The sequence below is a fragment of the Haemaphysalis longicornis genome, unplaced genomic scaffold (assembly GCF_048455015.1).
Source record: "Haemaphysalis longicornis isolate Haplotype H1 unplaced genomic scaffold, Haemaphysalis longicornis Haplotype H1 scaffold_28, whole genome shotgun sequence".
NCBI lineage: Eukaryota > Metazoa > Arthropoda > Arachnida > Ixodida > Ixodidae > Haemaphysalis > Haemaphysalis longicornis.
The window spans coordinates 91,242-114,600 of record NW_027526329.1 but is presented as its reverse complement, the minus strand read 5'-3'; the positions used below and the strand labels follow the sequence as shown (position 1 = coordinate 114,600).

Here is a 23,359-nt window from a genome sequence, read left to right as displayed (position 1 = left end):
GTCGTGCTAATAACTGCTTAGTGCGACGAGAGACACGCCAGGAGGAAGCGAAACGCGTTCACGCATTCACAGTCCAAGCTGCGAACTGTGCCTCCCGCGTTCCACAAGCTGAGGTCGTTTCAACTCAAACGTCTGCCGTACACGCCGCGGAGCACTATCGAAGTGGTCGCAGCTTTGCCGAAGTCACCCGCCTGCAGGGCTTCGGTCTCTAAGCAGACCCACAAGACAGCTGCTGACCTACAAATCATGCTACATTCGCTGCAACGTACGGTGACCACCAAACGATTCGATGACAACCGGTTCGGTTTCGTTCGCACGGTTTGCAAGCGCCTGTGGTTTCAGTCGAATTTACGCAATGCTGCGGCGCGTACGATCCGGCGTCTAATGTCTATTGGTCTAACGGGGCCATGCTGATGAAGTATAAATAGCGATGTTCATGTTCCCATCGTTGCACAATAAACATTCAAGTGCTCCTGTGAAAGCACATTTCACTTTCGTGTTGCACTGATTCCTATGAAAGAAGGCTCAACCACATCTTTTTTGTAAGGCGAGCAGCCGTTGGTAATTTGTTTTATTTGTTGTTCCCCGCGTTAATATTACGTAGCAACGCCTAAAATAGACAAAAGTGTTTTAAAGCTGGTTTTTGAGGCAAGGTGGTATTAGACCAATTAATCTATAGAGAACGCGAATGTTTCTTGACATTTCATTGCCTAAGTGTTCAATCTGAGGATGCCAGGATAATCCGTCATGAAACCATACCTTAAAGAACCTCTGTTCTCTGACTTCGCTTATCATATTGCCCCGATATTCAATACGAATGCCTGGATCTGTCTTGTTATTTATTGATGTTCAGTATCGCATCGCATCGGGAGCCTTCGGTGCGTTTAGTTGTTAGTTATTTTAGTGCAATCAGTATGACAACATTTCTAAATATCTGTTTACGTCCATACCGGAGTTCGCTTACACTGCTCCTGGAAAAAAATATTTTCGTGTAATCTGCATACGTGGCTATCTGGAGTGCACTGGTATCTTTGGAAGGTCATTCGCCTATTTCAAAAATAACAGCGGTCCCAGCCTTGATCCTTACGGAACACCGTGTTCTGTTTCCAATATGTCCGATGAAACACCATTAAATTCAGCAAATGGCTCCCTATTACTCAAATAGCTCTTCAATGGGACATCTGCGACTCCGCGTATTCCTAACCTTTCTAGCTAAGCATTTCTAACCACGAAGAAAAGAAACGTTCTTTCCTCCGTGCTACCAACCTATCTCTCTCACGCGGCTTGAGTTCTCACAAGGCTTCTTTTCACTCTTGAAGCCAAAATCAACCAAACACGGCAACATTTCTTTCTTGTTCGTATGGCATGAAGCTTCTGAATCATATCGCAAAAATAAATATTTTAGACTTCCAACATACCGTAATAAAACAAACTGCAAATAACATTAACATTATTCTTAATAATATTGGGTCTCTTTCGCAGCCACAGGCAAGTTTTGAGCCTGATGGCGAGCCATGAAGAGCAGAAAGGGGACGCTGCTCTAAGGTTCATGACGGCACGGTCGCTCGAACGCGGCTCCCCTTCGCACTGCGTCAGACTTCCTTGTAGGGTGTGCTATACTCGGGTGCAAGTTACGAACGGCAATAGCTCATGTAGTGTATCACTCCACCGAAGCGACGGACCGGGATGTAAACACGCGCTCGCGCTTTGAAACGAGATCGCGCTTAATGTGTGACATCCTCTTTTTTTTCACTCCTAGTCTTTTTTCAGTCGCTGCAGGAATTTAGAGGAATATTAAATTCGAAAAATCACGAGAACGCCCCGTGTCACGTTCAAAATATTCGCGTTAAGGCAGCTTTTACGCCGCGCGGAGTAACAGGCGGCTGTGGTGATGAGGCGTAGGAAAACTTCCGTGGTCATTCTTAAGTTGTTCCGAAGTATATTAGAAAACTATGGAGCGAACATTGCGGCAGGTTCGAGCAGCAACGTACGGCAGCAGCAGCTGCAACATGCGAATCATCGCTCAGCTCTTTCCGTCCTCCCTGAGTGTCAGTCGCACGTGCGGGCTAGTATAAGCGACCGAGTTGAACGCGGCGCAAACCCCGTGCATGCGCCAACAACATAATTTATTTATTTATTTATTTATTTACTCTCAAGGCCGAAGCATTACAGAGAGGAGCGGGTATACATGGTACAAAAATCAAGAAATACAGCAGATCAAAATTGTATGCACACAATGGCAGTCTTAAAACCATAAAAAGAAAGACTGCGTGATGTAAAAAAGAGGCAGGGTGGTTGTAAGAACAATGTTCAACATGGTTGAGTCTTTGAATGACGCGCACACACACAAAAAAAGCTAACAAGAGAAAACACAGCGTAACTGAAATGGCGAATTTACACGAAATGGTTAGAGAGGGAGTTTTTAAACAAAGTGACGTCAGTGATAGCAGCGATAGGGTCTGGAAGGTGGTTCCACTCATTTGCAGTTTTCGGGATGAATGATTCAAAGTACAAATTCGCGCGGGCGCTGGGAACACCCACTTTAAACTGATGGTCGTTGCGTGAGGAAACGTACGATGGCGGCTGGAAAAGAATGTTGCTAAGAGACGGGATGGAATGAAAAATCTTATGGAACAGGCAAAGGCGAGATACTTTACGCCGCAGTGAGAGAGTGGGTAGGTGAAGATTGGCTTTCATCGAGGTAACACTGGACGTGCGATGGAAGTTTGACATGATAAAACGGGCAGAGCGATTTTGAATCGCCTCGATGCTGTCAACTAGGCAGTTAGTATGTGGGTCCCAGACTGATGACGCGTACTCGAGTTTGGGTCGGACTAATGTTTGATAAAGCAAAAGTTTAAGGTTAGTCGGAGCCAAAGAAAAGTTTCTGCCCAGATAACCTAACGTGCGTATCGCGTTATTTGTAATGTAGTCGACATGTGTGTTCCAAGAGAGATTGTTAGAAATATACACGCCAAGGTACTTGTAGGACGAAACCAGATCGAGATTGCTTTGGTTAAGTGTGTAGTCGCACGGTACATTATGAGAAATACAACGGGAAATTCGCATAGCCTTGCATTTAGTAACGTTTAGTTTCATTAACCATGTGTCGCACCATGATGAAATGTGATCCAGGTCTGTCTGAAGGGCAAGTTTATCTGCGTTAGTCCGGATTTCACGGTAAATTACACAGTCATCGGCAAATAGTTTGATAGATGATAAAATGTCATTAGGTAAATCGTTGATGAAAATAAGAAATAGTAAGGGACCAAGAACTGAACCTTGCGGAACGCCGGACGTTACAGGGCTAGTCGGGGAACAGTGGTCGTTAGCAGTTACGAACTGGGTGCGGTTAGATAAGAAACATTCAATCCACTTTAAGACATTAGCATCGATATTTAGCGTGTTTAGTTTCAGAAGAAGTAACTTGTGGCAGACGGTATCAAAGGCTTTTGAAAAATCTATGAAGACACAATCAACAGTAGATGAACGATCAGCGGCAGAGAATAAATCGTTAGTGGATGCCAAGAGCTGTGTCTCACATGAATAGGATTTCCTAAACCCGTGTTGGTGAATGCTAAAGAAGGCGTTACTTTCAAGAAAACTCACGACGTGAGTGTAAATTACATGTTCGAGAAGTTTGCATGGTACACTGGTGAGTGAAATTGGGCGATAATTCCCGGGACTATGAGTGTTTCCTGATTTAAACAAGGGAACCACCTTTCCCACCTTCCAGTCCTCTGGGAGAACACCCTCTTCTAATGACTGATCAAAAAGTCTCGACAGTATAATTGAGGAATAAATGTCAGTGTTTTTCAAAAATTTAGAAGAAATACCATCAACGCCTGGTGACGACGAAATTTTTAAATTTTGGATCAACTTGCGTATGCCGGCCCACTCAATGTGTACAGAATTCATCACAATGAAGTCGCGAGCTTGAACGCCTGGAAGGACGGTCGGAGTAGTGCTCGTAAAGAATGAAGAAAATGCATGGTTAAGGGCGGTACAAACATGTTCACTGGGAATTATTTCGTCCGTGTCGGTGGTAAGTTCAATCTGTTTCTTATCACCCCCGTTTACGACCTGCCAAAATTTGCGGGGATTGTTTTGCAGAATTGACGGTAACGTTTGCTGAAAAAAGGACTCCTTTGCCGCGGATAAAGCACGCCCGTATTCATCGGCTACATTTTTGTAAACCTCCCATGTTTCAGATGAATTAGAACGCTTGGCTTGGCGGTAAACACGCTTCTTTTTGTTGGACAAGCGTCTCAATGTTGGCGTGAACCACGGTGATTGACTGTTACTTGCAATTTCGCGTAGCGGTATGTACTTGTTAACAAGTTTGGCAACTTTATTTTTAAACAGCATCCAGTTATCGTTGACAGATCTTTGGGTAAAGTCTTCTAGAAAAACAGAGGTGAAATGTTCAAGTTCGGTGTTAATGGCTCCGTAATCAGCTCTACTGTAGTCCCTGAATCGCTTTTTACATTTTTGTTTACGGGGCGATGCGCAGGGCAGGTTGAAAACGATTGCTTCGTGATCACTGAGGCCTGGCAAAACAGAAAGCGATTGCACGAGATCGGGGTGAGAAGTTAGAACTAAGTCTAAAGTTGAAGCGCTTGAATGTGTAATGCGAGTGGGGCACATAACAAGCTGCGTTAAATTGAATTGCGCGCATGTGTTAAGGAAACAGGCGCTTTCAGAGGAGCCAGAGCCAGGCGATAAATGAGAGCTGTTCCACGAAATAACAGGAAAGTTAGAATCGCCTAGAATTAGAATTGATGTAGCGGGGAACCTCACGTGCAAGCTGCTTAAGACATCATGAAAGTCACTGGAAAAACTAGATGGCGCATTCGGAGGGCGATAACATGCACAAACAATGACATCTTTGTGATTTATGCGGATTCGAACGCACACCAATTCAAGGGAACATACAATGGGAATTTTAAAAGACATGAATTCCTCTAAAACCGGAGACCTAGCATACCTAGGTCGAAGCACACCTAGGTGCCGGAGACCTAGCACACAAACAGGGTCGAGTTTCGCTTTCAACTTCTGCTCACTTAGACGCGAGCGCCGCCGCCCGGCACCGATTTTGCACTTCGTAAACCGTACAGCAGCCAGCTTTGCTGCACGGCGCGAAGCGTCAATTAAACACGGTTATAGGATACGTAAAGCCGAACGCCATCTACAACATGCCGAAACCTTGTTGTTCACAAAAAAAATTACCACCCCATTTTAAAGGAAATTCACAGAAGCGCGAAAGCCGAAAGTGCGTGCAACCTTCGCTGAAAGTGACTGCAATCGATAGCCAAACCTTCAAAGGCCATAATCGCGAACGAAGAAGGAACCCACGTGTAGATTTTTGCGCACTAAGTAAGCGCATCAACGAACCATCTAAATGTATACGAATGCGTGGTTTGTGAGATAAAGGCATGCTATCGTCCTCATTCTTCATGATCGATGTGTGTACTGTCTTATTCCTTCCTTTCTCGCGCTTTTCAAGTAATCGTTTTGACACAATGGAAGCCCGGTTACACGCATGCGCTGTGTGTACAGAGATCTCATCAGAGATTTTCCGTCGACCAACCGGTCTACGGGAGAATCGCATTATTTTTCAAACGGCACGCCATTGATCCCTCTAAGAAAGCTTTCGCTTTAAAAAATGGTACATTTGTTAACAAAGATGTCCTGACCTCAAAAAAGAAAAAGAAACAGACACCTAGGATTGCGGGGTTGGAATCTTGGCTGTTACTAAGGCTCTGCCTCAAAATCACGAAGACCGAATGGCGGGCCGTCTTTAACAGTTTGTCGGAAGAATGTCGCTAGTATTTTAAGTGAACTGGTAGATGATGCTAGGCGCTTTCAGTTCTGTATCGTATACGAAACAGAATGACGCTACCGGCCGTAGTAATCGTGTCCTTCGGCACCATTTGTTCCTTTCCCCTGCGGTGGAGAATTTGCTCCAGAAATTCACCGAGTTCCCACATCAGCGCCGCTGATCATAGTCATTCCACACGCACCTGTTCGCAGGTGATAGGGTAGGGTCCACAGAGTAACAGGCGCCGCGGCATTTGTTGCACCCACAACAGTCAAGCCAATGTATTAAAGCAGGCGCGTTTCGTCTCTTACATGGCGTTGGAAAACGAGTGCCCGGTATGTTGTTTTAGGGCGCGTTACGTTCTAGCGCGAGGCATTGGAAAACGAGTCTCCCGGTGTTTTAGTACTGTGACTACGTGACACTATGACGACATGAGATGACGACAGCCCTAGTCCCGAAGGGGCTTAGCCCCTAAACGTTCATGCCATGTTTGCTTGCTCCCTGCAAATGTCGTCCAAGGACTATTGTCTTCTTGCGCTCCTGCCACGCAACTATTTCTTTTGTCTCCATCTCCAAACCGTCCCGAACCGCCCCTCCCGTCTCGTTCGTGGCATGGTAAATTCAATTCAAATTTCTTCAATTCAATCCAATTTTCCCCGCTCCCACCGCTCGCGCGCAATCTGCCGGGACAGAACGATGTTTTTGTGTTTTTTGTTTTTGTTTTGTTGTTATAAAACTCAGCAGCTTTAATGACCTCAGGGCAGCTCTAAAAGGACCAGGTTCGCAATGCGTCGTGGTTTGTGGCCACCGTGCGCGCTTAACAGAAAACGTCAGTCACATTGCAAAAGGTGGTATCACTAAGTTACCTACACACTAGGGCCTGTACATTCACGTAATCATCAGAAGGGGTTAGATTTCGTCGTAGTTGTTTCTTGAATGAGTCTAGCCACTACATTAGGGCCCACAAACGCACGTTGAGCTTCCCGTTGTTCTGTATTGTTTGTTCGATTTGGCTGTTTGGCTGTTGTTTGTTCGACGAGCTGGACATCGGAATCAAGTGATTGGCCCACACGTTCTCTAACACTTTTGTCAAGACGACGAGCGCGGTTGAGGCGGCACGCTGGACAAACATGGCGAGACAGGGAATGTAAGCTGTAACCGTGCTATAGTATGTCCGCTAGCGTCAGCTCCATGCCGTCACCTTCTGTGCATCCTGTGAACCTAGTCCATTTGCGCATATAGCTGTCGATCTGCTTAGCGTGGTCACTTAGCCCTGCATTGCGGGCAGTTCTGAAGTATAAGCGGTGCTGGGTGAAGGGATGGCAGGGGAGAAGTTCGTAGTAGAGACCACGCGGTTACAACGATCTGCTTTTAGCACGCATGAGCGGCCGCATGCGTCATCGAGTAATGGTTGGCTTTTTGTTGGGTGCGTCAATTTGTCTAAACGATTTAAATCCATCGACCAAAATGCCACTGAACTTGTTTGACGCGATTCTTATTGTACTTCAATAACTTTAATTCTACTTCACTAAAAGTAATGCGGATGGAAAAAGTTTCACACACACGGAAAAAAAAAATTGCTGGCGTATCTGCTTCCTCCTTCTTCGATTGCCGCGAGACGATAGATTTCTCAGGCCACTGCCACGTAACCTTCTCGCCTTCTGCCCCCTCCCCCACCAAGTTCTTTCGCTTTCCCCTCCCGCTCCTCCAAGTCGAGTTTAGTCCAAAGAAATTCAAATTACCTGCGTCTCACTGCCCGTGCGCCATATGTTAGGACACGCACATCTTTTTCTTCGTCTTTGTGTTTTTGTTCTGTTTTGAACGTGACTAGAGGGCGGCTATTGTTTGAGTGTTTGCTTTTGTTTCGCCGCTCTTGGACATCGCTTTAACGCTTTTTTATTTGCTATCGTAAAAACCAATTCAGGTGCATTTTTGCTTACAACCCTGCCCCACACTCCGTTAGGTATTTTGTCTAAAATATGCCCGAGGTTTTCCTTACGCTGAATAATGTGGACATGTATGTCACGCCCGCATTGCTAGTGCATTGGAACTGACCTGCCTGTATATGCTTCTAGTTTAGGCTTTTTTTTTCACTTTGGCCGGGTGGTTTAATCTTAGTAGCGGAGAGAGACAATTGTCATTTTCTGTCGCTCGCAAGAAAGGCTGTCTTTTGTAACAGCACCCGTATGCTTCAACTAAAGGACTTGATCGAGCCATATCGGCATCCGCAATGCCAGCCGCACGGCTGCGAAAATTTCCGGAGTTCATTGACGTAAGACGTAGTACATCACGAGAAACGCCTCGAGCTGATCCGGTCTGATGCGGTCGTCGGCTTATTTTAGTTGTTGGTTGCTTCTCACATTTCCTCTCCTCGTATCGTCTTGTGCGCCTCAAAGCAACAATCCACGCCGGCAGAGGCGAGTGTGGCTGAGTTCGGAACGTCTGCGTCGGTGATATAGTGGTTAGCATAGCTGCCTTCCAAGCAGTTGACCCGGGTTCGATTCCCGGCCGACGCATTGATTTTTTTTAATGCGAAGCCTTTATATTGCGTATACTAGCATGTTTTATACCGTAAGCATTCTTGGTCGTGTACACCAACGGTAACAGCTTAATACGTGGTATCTGCACATACCTGCGCAAAAAGCCAGGTACTTCTATTTTTTCGATATTAAAGCTTCAATTCACATTTTTGTTAAACACAGTGAAACTTGGCAGGCGTGTATAATTGAAAAAGCACAATGGCAAGAATACTTTGCTGGCGTTTTTATAAAGTTCCCTCTTTCCTTTTTCCTTTGACCGTCCTCCATTTAATAAGCCCTGCACAGTTCATTTTATTGCCTTGTCCTCAATTGTGTGTGTTTTACTTGCCTACGCATAATATTATTATCTAATATTATTTCTCTTCTGCGTTTAATTATAGTTGTTAGACCATCGTCTGCTCCTGGGTGTTTCTGAGTCCGTATCTGACGCTGACAGGGGATTGCTTCCTCTGACATGCCCATTGACAGGCTTCACACCCCGACAGAATGACGTTGCCTCGCCACAGTCGATTTGGTTCGATCGGTCATCTCTGATTGACCGGTATCCCACACGACAGGCGTTGAAGCTAAAACCAAACTGAAGGTCAGTGTGAAATATTTAGGATGAACTAGGGACCTATGGCTAACCGGGCGAGCTGGTGTACGAGTTGGTCAGGGCTCACTGTGTTGGTTTCCTACGCCTTCGTGCTGTTTCTCAACCACGTTAGAAAGAAGTACTTTCTTTTGAAATATAGCACACGTTGTGTTTTTGCTGCGGTTAATTTAAAACCGTCGGTCTAAAATGCGTATGTAACCGCCCTAAAGTAATTTAAACCGCCTCTCTCAAATTCGTTTGTAACCGAAGTTACGGCGTTTCTTCTTTAATGAATGCACTCCTGGCGCAAATTTGAAGTAAACAAGACATTCATTTAGAGGAGAAAGAGTAGCTGTACGCTTTAACAAAAGGAGTTTATTGAGTCATGTAAATCGCGGAATTTCAGCCATTTGAGGTAGTAAAACATTTTCGAAGTTTCTAGAGCTATCTGCTGAGGAGCCGCTGGGACAAGACGTAGTAAGACAAGAACAATGACTCGAGCAGCTGGCTTTTCGGAATCCTCAGCCTAATTTTGTTTTTGTTTTGATTCGCTCGCGCTTTCACGATCGCAACAATGAGACAATCCGCGCCGGCACTGTCGCGTGGAGCTGCATCCGGAACGTCTGCGTCGGTGGTATAGTGGTTAGCATAGCTGCCTTCCAAGCAGTTGACCCGGGTTCGATTCCCGGCCGACGCATTTTTTAAAGAGGATAGTCCTTCTTGGGCTACTGTAATCGAAAATTTTTGTGTGTGTGTCCGTCGATAACGCCACACTGACGAAATTTCAAGAACATTCTTGAGGGATCAGTTTATAGAGGCTACCTCTTTTCTTAGCGGCGAAATATGGAAGCACATGCCGGTATTGTCACCATTGTTCAGCAAAAAGGGAACATTAGGTATATTTGCCGGAAAACATCAGTGCATAGTGGTATTTGCACTGTTCTTTTAGTTAAAATAAATGGCCGCTTTATTTTGCTTTATTTTATTTTGCTTGATTTTTGCCAAAGGAAATTGAAAATACGCATTAAAAGTAAATTTTTGCATAAAAAATACAAAAATTGGCCGCGCCAGAGCCTCGACCAAGGAGATTGTATTTGAAGAACCTATAAACCTTTTTAGCGTGGGAAGTTTTTTTTTTTCCCTCAGTTTATTCAAGTTTATTCAAGACAATATCGCAAAACATTGCCTTGGGGGACATGGCTAGAGGCAAACCAGTTGCCTGACGAAGGCCACGCCACCCTTAGCCGCAAACAGTATGACAAAACAAATAAAACGTACAAGAAAAAGTTAGAAGAAAAATTTCCAAGGAAAAGAAGACACTAGCACGCACTGATACAACTGGATACAACTGGACGGGGTTTCAATTTTTGTACCAAGATGTTTATAATTATAGGGTTGGAGGGAGGAGCGGCATTTATCTGGCAGTGGCGGCAGATGAGTATCGTCTTTCGACCATATTGGCCGTAACATGAACAGATACGCGGCCCATTTTTTGCACGTAAAACGTACATTACTGTACATGGTATGCTTTGAGGAATTGGCGTTCTTAGCCGAGTGCTCCAGCGCTGACGGCGGAATGCTTTGTAACTGAAAAAAAAAATTGGCCGCGTATCTGCTCCTTTCGTTGCAAATGTCGACAAATTACGGTAGTCTTTATCGACTTTTGCCAAGTAAATGACTCCCTTCTCTTTCCCGCTCCCCTCTCATGTTGTTCCTCTTGCGTCGCGCTCCTTTCAAGGTAAAGATGACAAAGGTTTCATTAAATCATCTTAAATTTACCGCGTTCCACTGCTCCACGGCGGGTGTCTCGATGCAAACGCTGCCGTACGGCGGAGACGCGCGCGAATCGAGGCGCCCTCCTTCAACGTTGATAGAACCACGTTGCCCTACTGCACGTGCGTTCCAAGCAGAACGTGGAACCGATTTAGCTACGAGCCCAAGCAGAACGTGGAACCTATCTAGGGCAACCTTTCGTAACTGTAGCCGGTTGATTTCTTCAAATGGCGCCAGAAGCGACAGTGGCGCGGGCGACAGCAGGCGACGGCGGAGTGAATTTTTTCCTGGGGTAATGAAGTATTTATTTTCGCAAAAATGAAGCATCAATGATATTTTTAAAAAGGAAAACTGTAAATATCACTTCTGTATTAATTTGTTGTCTCATATTTGCGTAATGTCTTGTCCTTCTTCACCAATGTTGGCAAGTATGAACATTACACCGGACTTAGACGGGTAGATTTAGCTGTGACTATATAAGACTATTGCGCAGGCCTTGTTTTACTTTGGCCGGGTGGCTGAATCGAGTCACAGACAGACAGACAGACAGACAGACAGACTGACCAAAATTTTTGTGTTTAAGTCGCCCGAGAAAGACTATCGTCTTTAAAATTGTGGAATTGTCGATGTTAAGGCATTTAACCACGAGGAAACTCCGGTTAAATGATCGGTTTAATCACCCAACCACTTAATAGCCGGAAGTTTTGGTTTCCATGACTTTCTCGGATGGACGCAGGTTCGCTCTCGGCGGCGGGGCCGCTTTCTTGAAGGACGCCATAAAAGAAAACGCGCGTGCATCGGGATTTCGGAAGACGTTAACGATTCCGCGTGGTCAAAAATTAATCTGAAGCGTTTTCCATGCAGAGCACCCCGCAACCCAGGTGCAGCTTCGGCACGTAAAAGCCCGCCAAAAATTTGGCGCCTTTCTTGCTCGTGGCTCAGAGGCGGCAGTGCCTCCCGGGAACAAATGCTGTGGTTACTGAAGTCTTCAATGGAATCCCAAAATATACCTGCAGACGCGTTGATAAACATTCCGTTTCTTTCCTTGGCGGATGGAAAAATTGCGTTAGCTAGGTTTCTGGCTAGTTCAGGGCAGAACGTCGTGATATGAAGGCCGCGGCACCGATCTTTTTATTCCCTGCCCAGCTTTTGCAGCGATCTTCATGAACCGCTGATGGAGTGTACAGTCCTGCGACTCGCAAAAGACCGCCAATAGAGTTGATACCGTTTGTACGGTGTCACAGAAGCGCACAATGAACGCACGGACTTAGCATCCTGACGGGCTATAGTTGGTCTGACATATTGTAAATAAACTGCACGCTACTCCTCTTCTTTCGTCCCGTCCTTGTAGCGCGAAGTTTATTTCCATTAGGATTTTGAATGACGTGGTAAAAAGAGATAATTGTTTTTTTTTTTAAATTTTGTTATCTGCGTAGTGTCGTCATATTTGGCTTCTCGTGTTTCGTCCCCACCTGCATAGAGTTTCTCACGAGCTTGCCCGCGTGTTCTAAGAACTGAAGCCGCTTATTTGTATTTAGTAATTTTTTTAATTAATTTAATAACCGTAGCGCACTTTGCAGGGGCTCATGGGCAAAAGGAGATACAATTGATCGCCTGGCTCGGCCCGTAGGACCGATGCTTTAGTTCTGCACGGCACACACAGCAACATCACCGTAGTTCAGAATTATGCAAATAATATATAAAAAAATCTTAGACACATCAATGAAGGGCTATCATTTTATGCAAAGAAGGTGCAGCCATCGTATAAAACAACAAAATACGGGTACATTAATGTTTGTAGCACATGATCTGTAACAAAACAGCACAAAAGGGCCCCAGAACAGTCAACCGAAACAGCAAAAATCAAGGGTTCCTACACTGGTACGTACCGAACTCGAGTACAAACGGACAGATATAAAGACAGTTAATTGCAAAAGGGGAAATATCATATGCACTAGAAAAACATAACAGTCAGTTGTTGGCTAAGTGCGCGCATGGTTGCGGATATGAGTATGTTCGAAAGCGCACAAGGTATTGAAAGAAGGTGAAAAAAGGAATCGCAAGCAACTCCACTTACTGAAGGTGGTGACCAGCGAAGCTGTTTAGCAAGAGACACAGAGGCGCCACACAATGCTGGCTGAACATGGGCCCGAACTCATCTAGCGGGAAATAATGACGGCAGGTTCGTAAAACTCGGCACAGTAAACCGATTGTCCTGTAATGTGTGTTGCGAAGGTTTTGTTTACACAGGAGTTACAGACATAGCCCTGCCGTTGGTGTCGATGTATTGATTGCAGACGGCAATTCCGTAAACATACTGACAAAAGAAAGGGCCGAAAGAACACAGGACGGAGAGGAGAAATGCATAAGACGAGCGCGTACTACCAACTTCGTATTACTGAAACGAAAACAACCAAACCATCAGCATGGTCCATGCCCCTGGCGCACTATACAAACAACGAACACAAAGGGAATGGAAGGCGCGTACGCACCGCGCAAGGACCAGCGGGCTCCGTGAATTTTCGCGTTTCTGATACACAAGTGAAGAATCAGTTCCACTCACCGAGGCACTAAATAGCCGCCTCGCTTAATTTTCTTTAAAGAAAGGCCAGCTCTATTTGAAGGAGGGTCACGGAATGTACACTAACACACGTGTCATTCTGATTGAACATAAAAAAAGCTTCCGCCTCCTGCAGAATGCATTGCTGGGAATACCTTGACGGGGACATGAGGAGACGTTCCGCCTTCATTTATTGAGGAGTGCCGAGCGAAGAGCAGAAGGCCAACAGCGGCGGAGACGGCAAGAAATGGCGCCGGTGGTGGTACTGCGCGGCAGAGAGCGAGCGCGGTGCTGTCGGCTCGGTGTCTCGATTTCAACTGCCAGCCGGGTGACTCGTGCATTGTGGCTCGCGGCTCGGGACAGGATCTGCAGGCATGCGGTGCACTACTCCGGCGGCACGAGCTCCCTCGGCTGCCACGGCTGAGCTGCTACAACCTAAAACTTATCCAACAAGGGCGTGCAGTGGTACTGCCTGAACCGAGAGGCTAATGTGAGCATGGGGTCCCTTGTAAAGAAGAACAATGTTCACAAAGCCGAATATTGAGGCAACTGCCCGCATGACCAATGTTAATGCTGCCACATGAGAAAGGAATCGCATAGTTTACCCTCTTCAACATTTAAAATGTTCTTTAGCATGCCTGACACCGTACTTTTCTGCTCATTATTCTATGTTTCCATTCACTTCCCCGCCTCATTAAAAGCACCAGACTTATTTAGCGCCGAGAAAGCGACCTTAAAGTTGTATCTCCCGGCGACTTTCTTGAGTCTGTGGGCTACACGGTGCGTGTGGGGAAGTATCGTCACTTTATTTACTGAGGCAATACTGTTCCCCCTTTGGCCCAATGAGACTCCAGGGGCGCCTAATATTTTTGGGAACACGGTTCATCGGTTACGCCAAGACCTCATCAGGAAAGGGCTGATCTGACAAGAGCAGCTGCACTTGATGCAAACACGACTTTCTCAGAGATGATGCGGGGCAATTCACTACTCAGTTCACGAATTGGGTACTGTAAGTGGGGCCAATACCTCGGAAGTCAGTGGGAGGAAAATAAAAAGATGAGCAGAAGAGGGCGCTGCCTTGCATGCCGAACAATTTGTGAAATGTGGACTGTCGTGAACTATCGCACCCCTTTCTCATGTGGCAGTTTTTACATTGGTCCCACGGACAGGTGCATAACTATTTCGATTCGTGCGAATTGTCCTTTACAAGGTACCGCACGCTCGCATTTAGCATCTGACTGCAGACAATGCCGCTGCACGCCCTCGTTGGAAAACACAGAAGTCCAGTTTAGGTATTCCCAACAATGCATTGGGCAGGTGGCTGAAGCCTTCTTTTTCGTTATCTTGTTCCCACACGAACGCAACAATGAAACAACCCATGAGCAGCACTGCGCAGCAACGTCACATGGAGCTGCGCTGGCATTGTCGGCGTCGGTGGTATAGTGGTTAGCATAGCTGCCTTCCAAGCAGTTGACCCGGGTTCGATTCCCGGCCGACGCATTTTTTATTCGTTTTTCATGCCGGCGTGTTCTACATGCAAGTGTCCGCGCAACCGAGCGCCCTAGCGGGACCAATTAACATTCACAAGTACCACAATGACGAGAACGGAATTCACAAAGGCGTAGCTAATTTAGCGCGATCACTTCATTAACTAAGCAAAAACGAATAGGAAGACGTTGCCTTGCCTGACCCGTTTTTCGGAGAAAAGCGGCAGAACCGAGTTTGGTATCGTTTGCGCTGTTGTGCTCGAGGAGAACGATGCTTTCTATTGATATCAGCCGAAACACATGATCCGTGTGACTCTTACGAGACAATAAAAGCGATTGATGGGATTCGCTGGACAAACTCGAGATACCTCCATGTAAGTGGCTAGCCGCCATATGTACGGTAACGTTATCTGCATTCTTGCTTCGATACAGCGCGAAAAAAAAAAATGGGCAGAGAAGAGCACACAAGGGCCGTACGGAATATAATCGTATCCATACAAAATGAATAACAAAAAACAACAACAGAAAAACAAGGAAATAAAAAGCATTGCTCAGGAATGACGTTCAGAAGGGGACTTGCGTAGCGGTTTTATCCAGTTCCTTCCCCACCTCGTTCTTTTTTAATATTGTTGAACCCTTCCCAGTAAATTTTATTGCATTGTCCTCTTTCGTTGTTTTTTCTCGTTTCGATGTGTATATATTTAGATTACTTTTATGCGTACAAAATATTTGAGACCTGTTGCCGCCCTTATGTGTTCTCTGTGTACCTGACGCTGCCAAGGCACCCTTGCCCTCCTCAACCTTTATTGACAGGATTCACACACCGACAGAGGTAAATTAAGTATCTAGGGTAGTTAGACGTTTACGGTCAAACCAAACAGAAGGTAACGGTGAGAAATTTAAGAACTACTACTTTCCTTCCAATATATAACAAAAATCGCACCTGCGCTGCGGGCATCAGCGACCTAGGTAATTTAAAATAGTCGCTCTAAAATGCGTACGCAACCGGTGTTACGCGGTACGAATTTAATGAAAGCACTCCTGACGCAAAAGTTTCATTAAACAGGAGATTGGGTAAAGCCCCAAACGATTTTAAACGTTTTCAGAGCCCGTAGACTCATCCGTTGAGAAGACCCGCTGGCCAGCCGTACCACGTCATTCACAATGTCACTAGCAGCTGGCCGGCCTCAGTTTCCACTTTCGTTTCGGATTTGCCTCGCACGTCCGCTTACACCACAATGACACAATCCCGGCAGCGAACGTCACGTGGAGCGGAGCGTCCGAGTCGGTGGTATAGTCAATAAAGAAAAAAAAAAAAGAGTCGGTGGTATAGTGGTTAGCATAGCTGCCTTCCAAGCAGTTGACCCGGGGTTCGATTCCCGGCAGACGCAGCTTTCGTTTTTTTTTCATTTTTTAAATACGCGAAGCCTACCTCAGCGTAGACTGGCAGGTTTTAATGCGTTTTTATTTTTAGCAAGCTGCGTGGTACCTGCACAAGAATGCTACGCATTTTTAAGCGATACGAAAATGCCGCATTACACAGCCCCAGCCCTTAATCGCTGGAGGTACTACTTTCCGTGACCTTCGTGGACGCAAGAGGTTTGATCCTGACTGCAGCGGCTGTTTTTTCTGTGGTGGCAAAAAAAAGCAAAGCGCGTGTGTATTGAGATTGCGGCTCCCGGTAAAGATTACCAAGTGGTAACAAAATTAATCTCGAGCCATCCCTTACGGGTCACAGCATAACCCATGTGCACTTTCGGAACGTAAGAATCTGCAGAATTAGAAAAATATTTTGACGTTAATCGTATCCGACGCAGCGGCGGCACAGCCTGATTGTGCTCTATACCTTTCGTCTTGAAGTTTGTTGTATGTATATTTACTCATTAGTTTTATTTATTTAGTTATTTTTGTTTATTTATTTATTTATTTATTTATTTATTTATTTATTTATTTATTTATTTATTTATTTATTTATTTATTTACGATACAACACACAAATAATGACATCACATAAATGAACATGCAAATAAAAGCACTTCACTGGGGTACAGATTTAAGGGACCCATATAAAAAAGAGACAATAACGCATATGAATGAGAAAAAGAGACACTTGAAACTTGGAAGTCACAATATCGGCTAGCAGCCTACTAAACTCGCGAATTGTCCTAAAAAAGAAAATAATTGTTAAAAGTATCCGTTGTGCAAGAGAAGGCTTCAAGTGTTTTTAAGTGTTGTGAGCGTGTCGGACGTGCAACAACTTGTTCCATGCACGTATTTTTATTTATGCCCGATTTGCCATGGAAAATTTAGTACAGAACTTTTTGCCTGTCTTAATACCGTCGGGATTGTAAGGGACTGTAAGAATGCTTCGTATGAGTAGATAATCCTCTGAATTTCAGCAAATTTTTGCTTTCACTTCAGCCGCGATCATTTATCATTATCGTCAAAGAAAGTTGCCTTTCGTTCAGGGCGTACTGACATACAACGGCATCAGTGAGGACACAAAAGCTTCGCTTTAAAAAAGCAACACGACAGTTTTATTGATTTACGCGCTGATGGAGTTGTAGTCTGAGAAGGCAGTGAATATGGCGGCGTGAGTTAATGTGATATTCGGTTCTCGGGAGTAGGGTTACGGTTTCAGTACCTCATAAGAGACCACCGAATCCCAGCATAAACGTCGGGCGGGATACCCGTAGACAGCAGCAGGGTGACCTAAACTGCCATGGCAGAGAAAACGTAAATAAAGCTTGCAGGCTAACACCAAAAAACAAAGAGCAGGAGCTGAATTCTCTAAAACAATTGGCTTAGAGTGAGGCGTGTGGGCATGTATGCCTTGGTTCGGGGACTCTGTTGCTGGCCGACGAACTATAGAAAACGCAAGGTTTGCCCCTTTCCTGGCCCAAGACCTGCTCCAAGTCCAGAGTGATGCGTCGTTTTGGGACTGGAGCAGGCACGTTTTTTGAATTATTTAATTTTGTTTCGAAACTTTCGATATAATTGGCAGCATTGTTACCGGGACAAAGCCGCCATTTTATTGAGGGTATTTTGACTTTATTGGTTTTTTGGCACCCGGTGGCTCCAGCCTACGCGCATAGCATCGCAGACAAAGACAGCGACTGTTGTATGCTTCCATTCTGTGCATATCTGCTTCATAAAAAACCCTCCCCACTCGCTGTTTTTACTTTTTTCGTCCAAGCAGTAAGGGAGACGTATTTTTCTGTTGATTGTTTCACTCCTCTTTTTTATGCAGAAGGAAAAATGCGGTGGTAGTGGACCGGAGGAAATACGACTTCAAGCGTGGCGCCCGGCCGCAACTGACTTCGCAGGGAAAAGTGAGAAGCATTCCATTTCGTGAGTGTTACTGAGCGCTCACCTTTATTCGTAGAGCGACGGCTTATAGCACAGCATTGTTTGGCTTTTTATGTAATCCGGCTTTACGATTCAGCCTCGATAATTCTACTTCTCGAGAAGAAACTAAAAAAAAAGAAACTAAATGCTCCTACCCAGTCTAAAATCACCACAGGAATACCACAAAAACCTAACAACAATTCCTGCCGTACGACGAAAAACTCTCTTGTGACTACATAAGTCATGTTATGACAAAGCCATTTGTTATTATACACGCAATTCTGTCGCAAGGAGAAAGTCAATTTTCTCAACGACAAACATTCATGTAGTCACAACAGAAATGCCATTTACGCTACTCTTCATACCGGGCAGTAACATTGAAACCATGTAAAAGTACAGATGGAACATCAGGATCGCGACAAGACAGTAATGCGGCACCACGGAACATCAGAATCAGGACAGGAATACGACACACGACAGAACATTAGAATTACGACACGACAAGAGTATGACCAGACGACAGTACGAGAAGCGAAAATACGACAAATTATAGAAATTTTCCTTGTCGTCGTTTTCGGCTGAGCATACAAGACGTTTGTTGCAAACGAAAGCTTTTCAAGAGGGAAGCAAACTTGGAGTACATGCGTGATGTTATAGAAAAAGATGCGGATGCCCATGTGTCGTTCGGGGCTCCATCATTGCGAATGTCTGTAGGGGAATTCTAGAAGATCGGGTGTGTGCAACGCAAACAAATGGTTGTGGATACATACTGTTCCACCAAATTCCTTGTATAATCGTCTTTGTGCATTATTTGTGCATGCACATAAACATGCTTGAACATCCAAAGCAAAGAATGCCACGATAGCTCAAAGCTCAAGTGGAAACTGACGCTGCAAGAGGCACATTTAAACTCCTAGCCAATAAACATAAACATCACAACAGTCGTGATTAATTTCTAGGCGGTGATAACGTGTGTTTAGGAAAGTAGTGCGACTGGTTAGCAAGTGAGGATGGTCACAAACGGACTAGGAAATAGAAGAATTAAAAGGGTGGACCGATTGCAAAAATTTCTCTGGGCAATGAAGTTGCTTGCGCGCTTTGTACTTTGAAAGCAATAGCCTGGTGATACTTAATTACGTCACCCGTCGAGGGCACGTAACCCGCAGTTCCGATTGGGACATCTAAGTACATTTTATGTACACAGCTCAACGGTTGCAAACCAGGAAGTCTATTTTACTGTATCATGTATATATCTTAGCACCTCAGTGCAAATCGCACTTAATCCTCCCGAATTGAGTTATTCTACCTTAATCCACCTTACTGCATAATATTCATTTATTCTAATTTATCCCATCTGATAATACCTTAGCAATTATATTGCATATTCACTAACCAATCTTACTACCCCTTATCAGCTCTAATTGAGGTCACTAATCACTGCTATCAATAATTAATAATTCAATAATTACTTTGGTAATCAGTAATCACATCTTATATACACGAACGACATGTTGAGGATTACTGCTGGCCTTCTGTTGGTGGCGTGATATTATCTTGAACGGGATTTTGTACCATTCGTGTCATCGATAAGGTCGTTCAAGGTCCCTTTTCAATGTGACTTAAAGGCTTTCTTAACTGAATAGTGAACGCACTATTCCTACATGCGAACAAGATGGCATGGTACGAGCTCATGTCCTTCACACGGTACGAGTTCTGAAATTGCTTTCTGAAAGATCTTCCTCAAATCAATGCCTTGACGTAAATTTGTACGCCGATTTTGAGAGCAGAAGCTTTGCTGGAACTTTTGGGACGCAGCATGTAACAATTATATTGTTTCATGCGTTAAAGGACAAATTTATTGGTCACTTAAGTGTCTTAAGTAATTTGAAGGCAAAAGCCAGCGATTATTGAAGACCTCTTCTCTGCTGCATCGTTTTTGTAGTGCCTTCAAATTCACCTGTCGCGCGGCACGAATCCGGTTTTTTCTCGTTCCTGCTTGGCCGGTACGGGGTTGGGACTGTAGTTCCTACACTTGCATGCGTTGGCTCGTGAAGACCCAGGTTCAAATACCATGCAGACCCACATAAGTTTCGAAGTATAAGCGTTTTAATTTTCGTTTTACAGCGCCCGTAATTTCGTATAATTCGCGTAATTACCAGCAAAAATGGTCACTTTTCGCGTTTGATGAGAGATCTAAGTATGTCGAATTTTTTAAGATCTGTGCGGAATCATCTTTGTTCAATTTCCAATATTTTTCTGAAAAAGAAACACGAAAAAAAAACGTTTTTTTCACGTACTCCAATATTTCATGAACACTTACATCTCTAGTCTCTACTCGAGCCTTAAAGGAGCCATGAAGAGAAAATACAACTTCGTTTAATTTGAAAGAACTAGGATTCGGTATCTCACTCAGCTCCATTAGAGCCACAAAAGATGTTTTTTAACAAAAAAAAAGCAAGAAGTCTTTAAAAACTTTCAAATTTTGCGCCACAGTGGCGTGTTATGAGCAAGAGTGACGTCATACGGGCCAACAATAAAATATAATTTTCAGTGCGTTAACTGCACGTTAGCATTCAAGTGATGCGGTCAAATGGAACTAGAGACCTTATTACAGACGTCCAGTCATCTGTCGTCGCGACAGGTAAGTTAGGCGGCCGCCAATCGCACAAACAAGGTTCCGTGACGTCATAGAAAAGTTGCGGGGAATTGGCTAGGGGGTCGCGACTGCTTCACACGTTTTCTTTAATATCTCCGTTATTTGTTCGAACATTGCGATGATATTGGTATCATTGTTATCGGGACTAAGCAGTCTTTCTAATAAACCCAACTTGTATTTTGTCTTCATGGCTCCTTTAACGTCACGGCTTGACGGGCGCCGGTGACACTAGGCTATTCAAGCGAGCGCGACGCTATGTAAACGTGAGGTGACGTCATCGCTCCGCGAGGTTTTTTGGGGCGACGGATGTATAACGGTCGGCTTAAACATCCCTGCTGTTAAAATATCTGGAAATGCAATTGAAAATAATAGAGCCTTCCCTTTGTGCCAAACTTCTTCTGTGCCACTCATGGCACTGCCTGGCCGGCGGAAGTGTCGTAATATTTATCGCGATACTGCGCATCCTTAACGTGCAATGTCTATTTTTCGGTAGCAGTGGGCGCGTTTGCACATTGAACTAGCGGCTCCCTTGTAGCACCAGAAGGTCTTGCATCTTCTCTAGGCACATGTGTGTGTCTGATGTTTAAGTCTGGCGTCAATGAATGTACTGGTTCTGAGGGAAGCAGACCAGTTCACAGCTTTCAACCCTACATTTTATAACATCGACAACAGAAAACTACTGGTGCTCGAGTGGCTCGTGGACTTAACATATGACCTCGAAACTTCGGAACTATCAAAATACTTTTTGTTGTATTTTGCTCGGTGTGCATGCGGTGTGGTAGCAATGAAGACGACGGCCGTAGGCCAAGCTATAGGTAACCAAATATCATCATCGTTATTGTCATCGTATTCGTCGTCGTCATCGTGACGATCGTTGTGGTCGTCACTATCCTCATCATCAGCTACAGGTCAACTGGTCATAGACATACGGGAACCACCACATCCCCGCACACCGGGGGGGGGGGGGGAGCGAAAGTACTCCTGATCATGATCTTTTAACAGTTGTGGCTGTCAAAACGTGAGTCTTGTAAAAGTTATAATGCCAGTAACTAAGGATTACACCTAGCCTAGTAAAGCAATAGTTGTTTAAGCGACCAACTTTCATTGTTCAAAATCTCTTAAAATATAGAACAGCAAGGTAGTACACTCATACAGGAGATATAGAAGATGACAGCGTCGTCCTGTCATCTTATTTATCTAATGTTTGTGTCTACCACACTGCTGTTCAAGATGCCTAACCAATACCAACTTGCCCAAATGACGTTCCTTTGGCAATCCGTACTCGAAGTACCGTTTGCAGTAACTCAATGCCGCAGGGTCGATTAGGTAACGAGGCCAGAGGGTGATGACTTCAAACGCTGGTAGAGATCGGTCGGCCACAGCAACTCTACTGCTAACAAACACAGGATGATGCAGGCGCTGGGAGCAGAAGTTGTGTTCAGAAAGCGGGGATAACTTTTCGAAAGCCTATATCGAGAGGTTATAGTACGCAGGACCGCTTAATGGGTACGTAGCCACACGGTCAGAGTGTTGGGTGTCGTGGAAAGCGAAAATATTCATGCAATGCTCAGCGAGGAACTCAAGTCAAGTTGGAACAACTATAATCATGACCGGCACCGATGGCGATAAACGTACTGGCTCGAGGAAAGCCTCATAAAGCTGGCTGCAACTGGCTGCGACATGCAAACACAATTTTGCGAAAATTCAAACATAACGGCGCATTGCAACCATTTCCTTTGAGGGGTATGTCCCACTCACGAAGACATGTGGCAACACTTTTGGCAAATGCTGGAGGTAAACAACGTGAGCGCAGCAAGAAGCGAGGTCCGAATTTTGTTGGAACAGAAGAACAGGCGTGTATCATGAACCTCGGCGTTACCAACAGGTAGGTTCTCAAGACTGCAGGGTTTTGTAGACGGACAGAAAAACAGGCCATATTTAAAACAAACAGTAGCCATGGATACCCTTGACCATTTCAGCTGTTCCTGATTTATATTCTGAAGACGCCGTGCGTTTTTATATGCACAATTAATGATTGTGGCTTCCCGTTAAACTTCTTCACCCAGCCTAAATGAAGCGTCCTTCGCTTCTCGTAAAAGCGGGAAATGGCGGGGTGAATTTTTCATTTTTTAAGCCTGAACACTCCCGCTGGGTGCGAACATTGTGTAGTCACCATCCTGAGGTTTATTTTACAGTAAGGAATTACGAGCCTTTCACGCCCTAGGGTTGATCGGGAACATGCAAGAACATGCGAGAAGTATCTGGCTTCTGAATGAAGGATCAGGAGGGCACCGCTTAATTTCCCGACAGCCTATAGCGAGGCTAAAGATAGGTATATCAACGAGGGATGATGACAGGTGTGAAGGGACGGCGCGAAAACAGAAGAGCGCACTAAGAAAGTATGCGTTTGCTTATCTAAGATCGAACAAACACCACAAGTCAAGACGTCCGACTGCATGCGAATCCGTAGATTTTGCTGTATGTACCATCAGGATCCATGTCCTCTTTGAAGTTAGGACCCTTAATGTCCGCGTTGAGCAAAGTGGATGGCTATACAAGCGTCATCGGAATGCCAAAAATAGCACACTTTTTTTCAGCCA

The 23,359-nt window shown here is 44.9% G+C and overlaps 1 protein-coding gene and 3 non-coding genes across 13 annotated transcripts in view; all 4 read left to right on the top strand.

The window, feature by feature from the left end:
* Window positions 1–23,359, top strand: part of LOC144172980 (riboflavin transporter 2-like) — a 92,206-nt gene that overhangs the window by 49,224 nt on the left and 19,623 nt on the right. For 5 of the 10 annotated variants that reach the window (XM_077701576.1, XM_077701569.1, XM_077701574.1 and 2 more), the window contains exon 2: window positions 18,006–18,087. Coding sequence is in view for 1 of the 10 variants with exons in the window: in XM_077701567.1 (XP_077557693.1) it covers window positions 18,006–18,106 (101 nt within the window). In the remaining 9 variants the exon portion in view is untranslated. Of the gene's footprint in view, window positions 1–18,005; window positions 18,107–23,359 lie in introns of all 10 variants that reach the window. The other 5 variants (XM_077701572.1, XM_077701568.1, XM_077701570.1 and 2 more) reach the window with 1 other exon arrangement.
* On the top strand, window positions 8,266–8,337 carry Trnag-ucc (transfer RNA glycine (anticodon UCC)). The gene has a single exon. It is a non-coding gene; the product is annotated as a tRNA-Gly (tRNA).
* Trnag-ucc (transfer RNA glycine (anticodon UCC)) lies at window positions 9,561–9,632 on the top strand. Its single transcript has one exon. It is a non-coding gene; the product is annotated as a tRNA-Gly (tRNA).
* On the top strand, window positions 14,697–14,768 carry Trnag-ucc (transfer RNA glycine (anticodon UCC)). The gene has a single exon. It is a non-coding gene; the product is annotated as a tRNA-Gly (tRNA).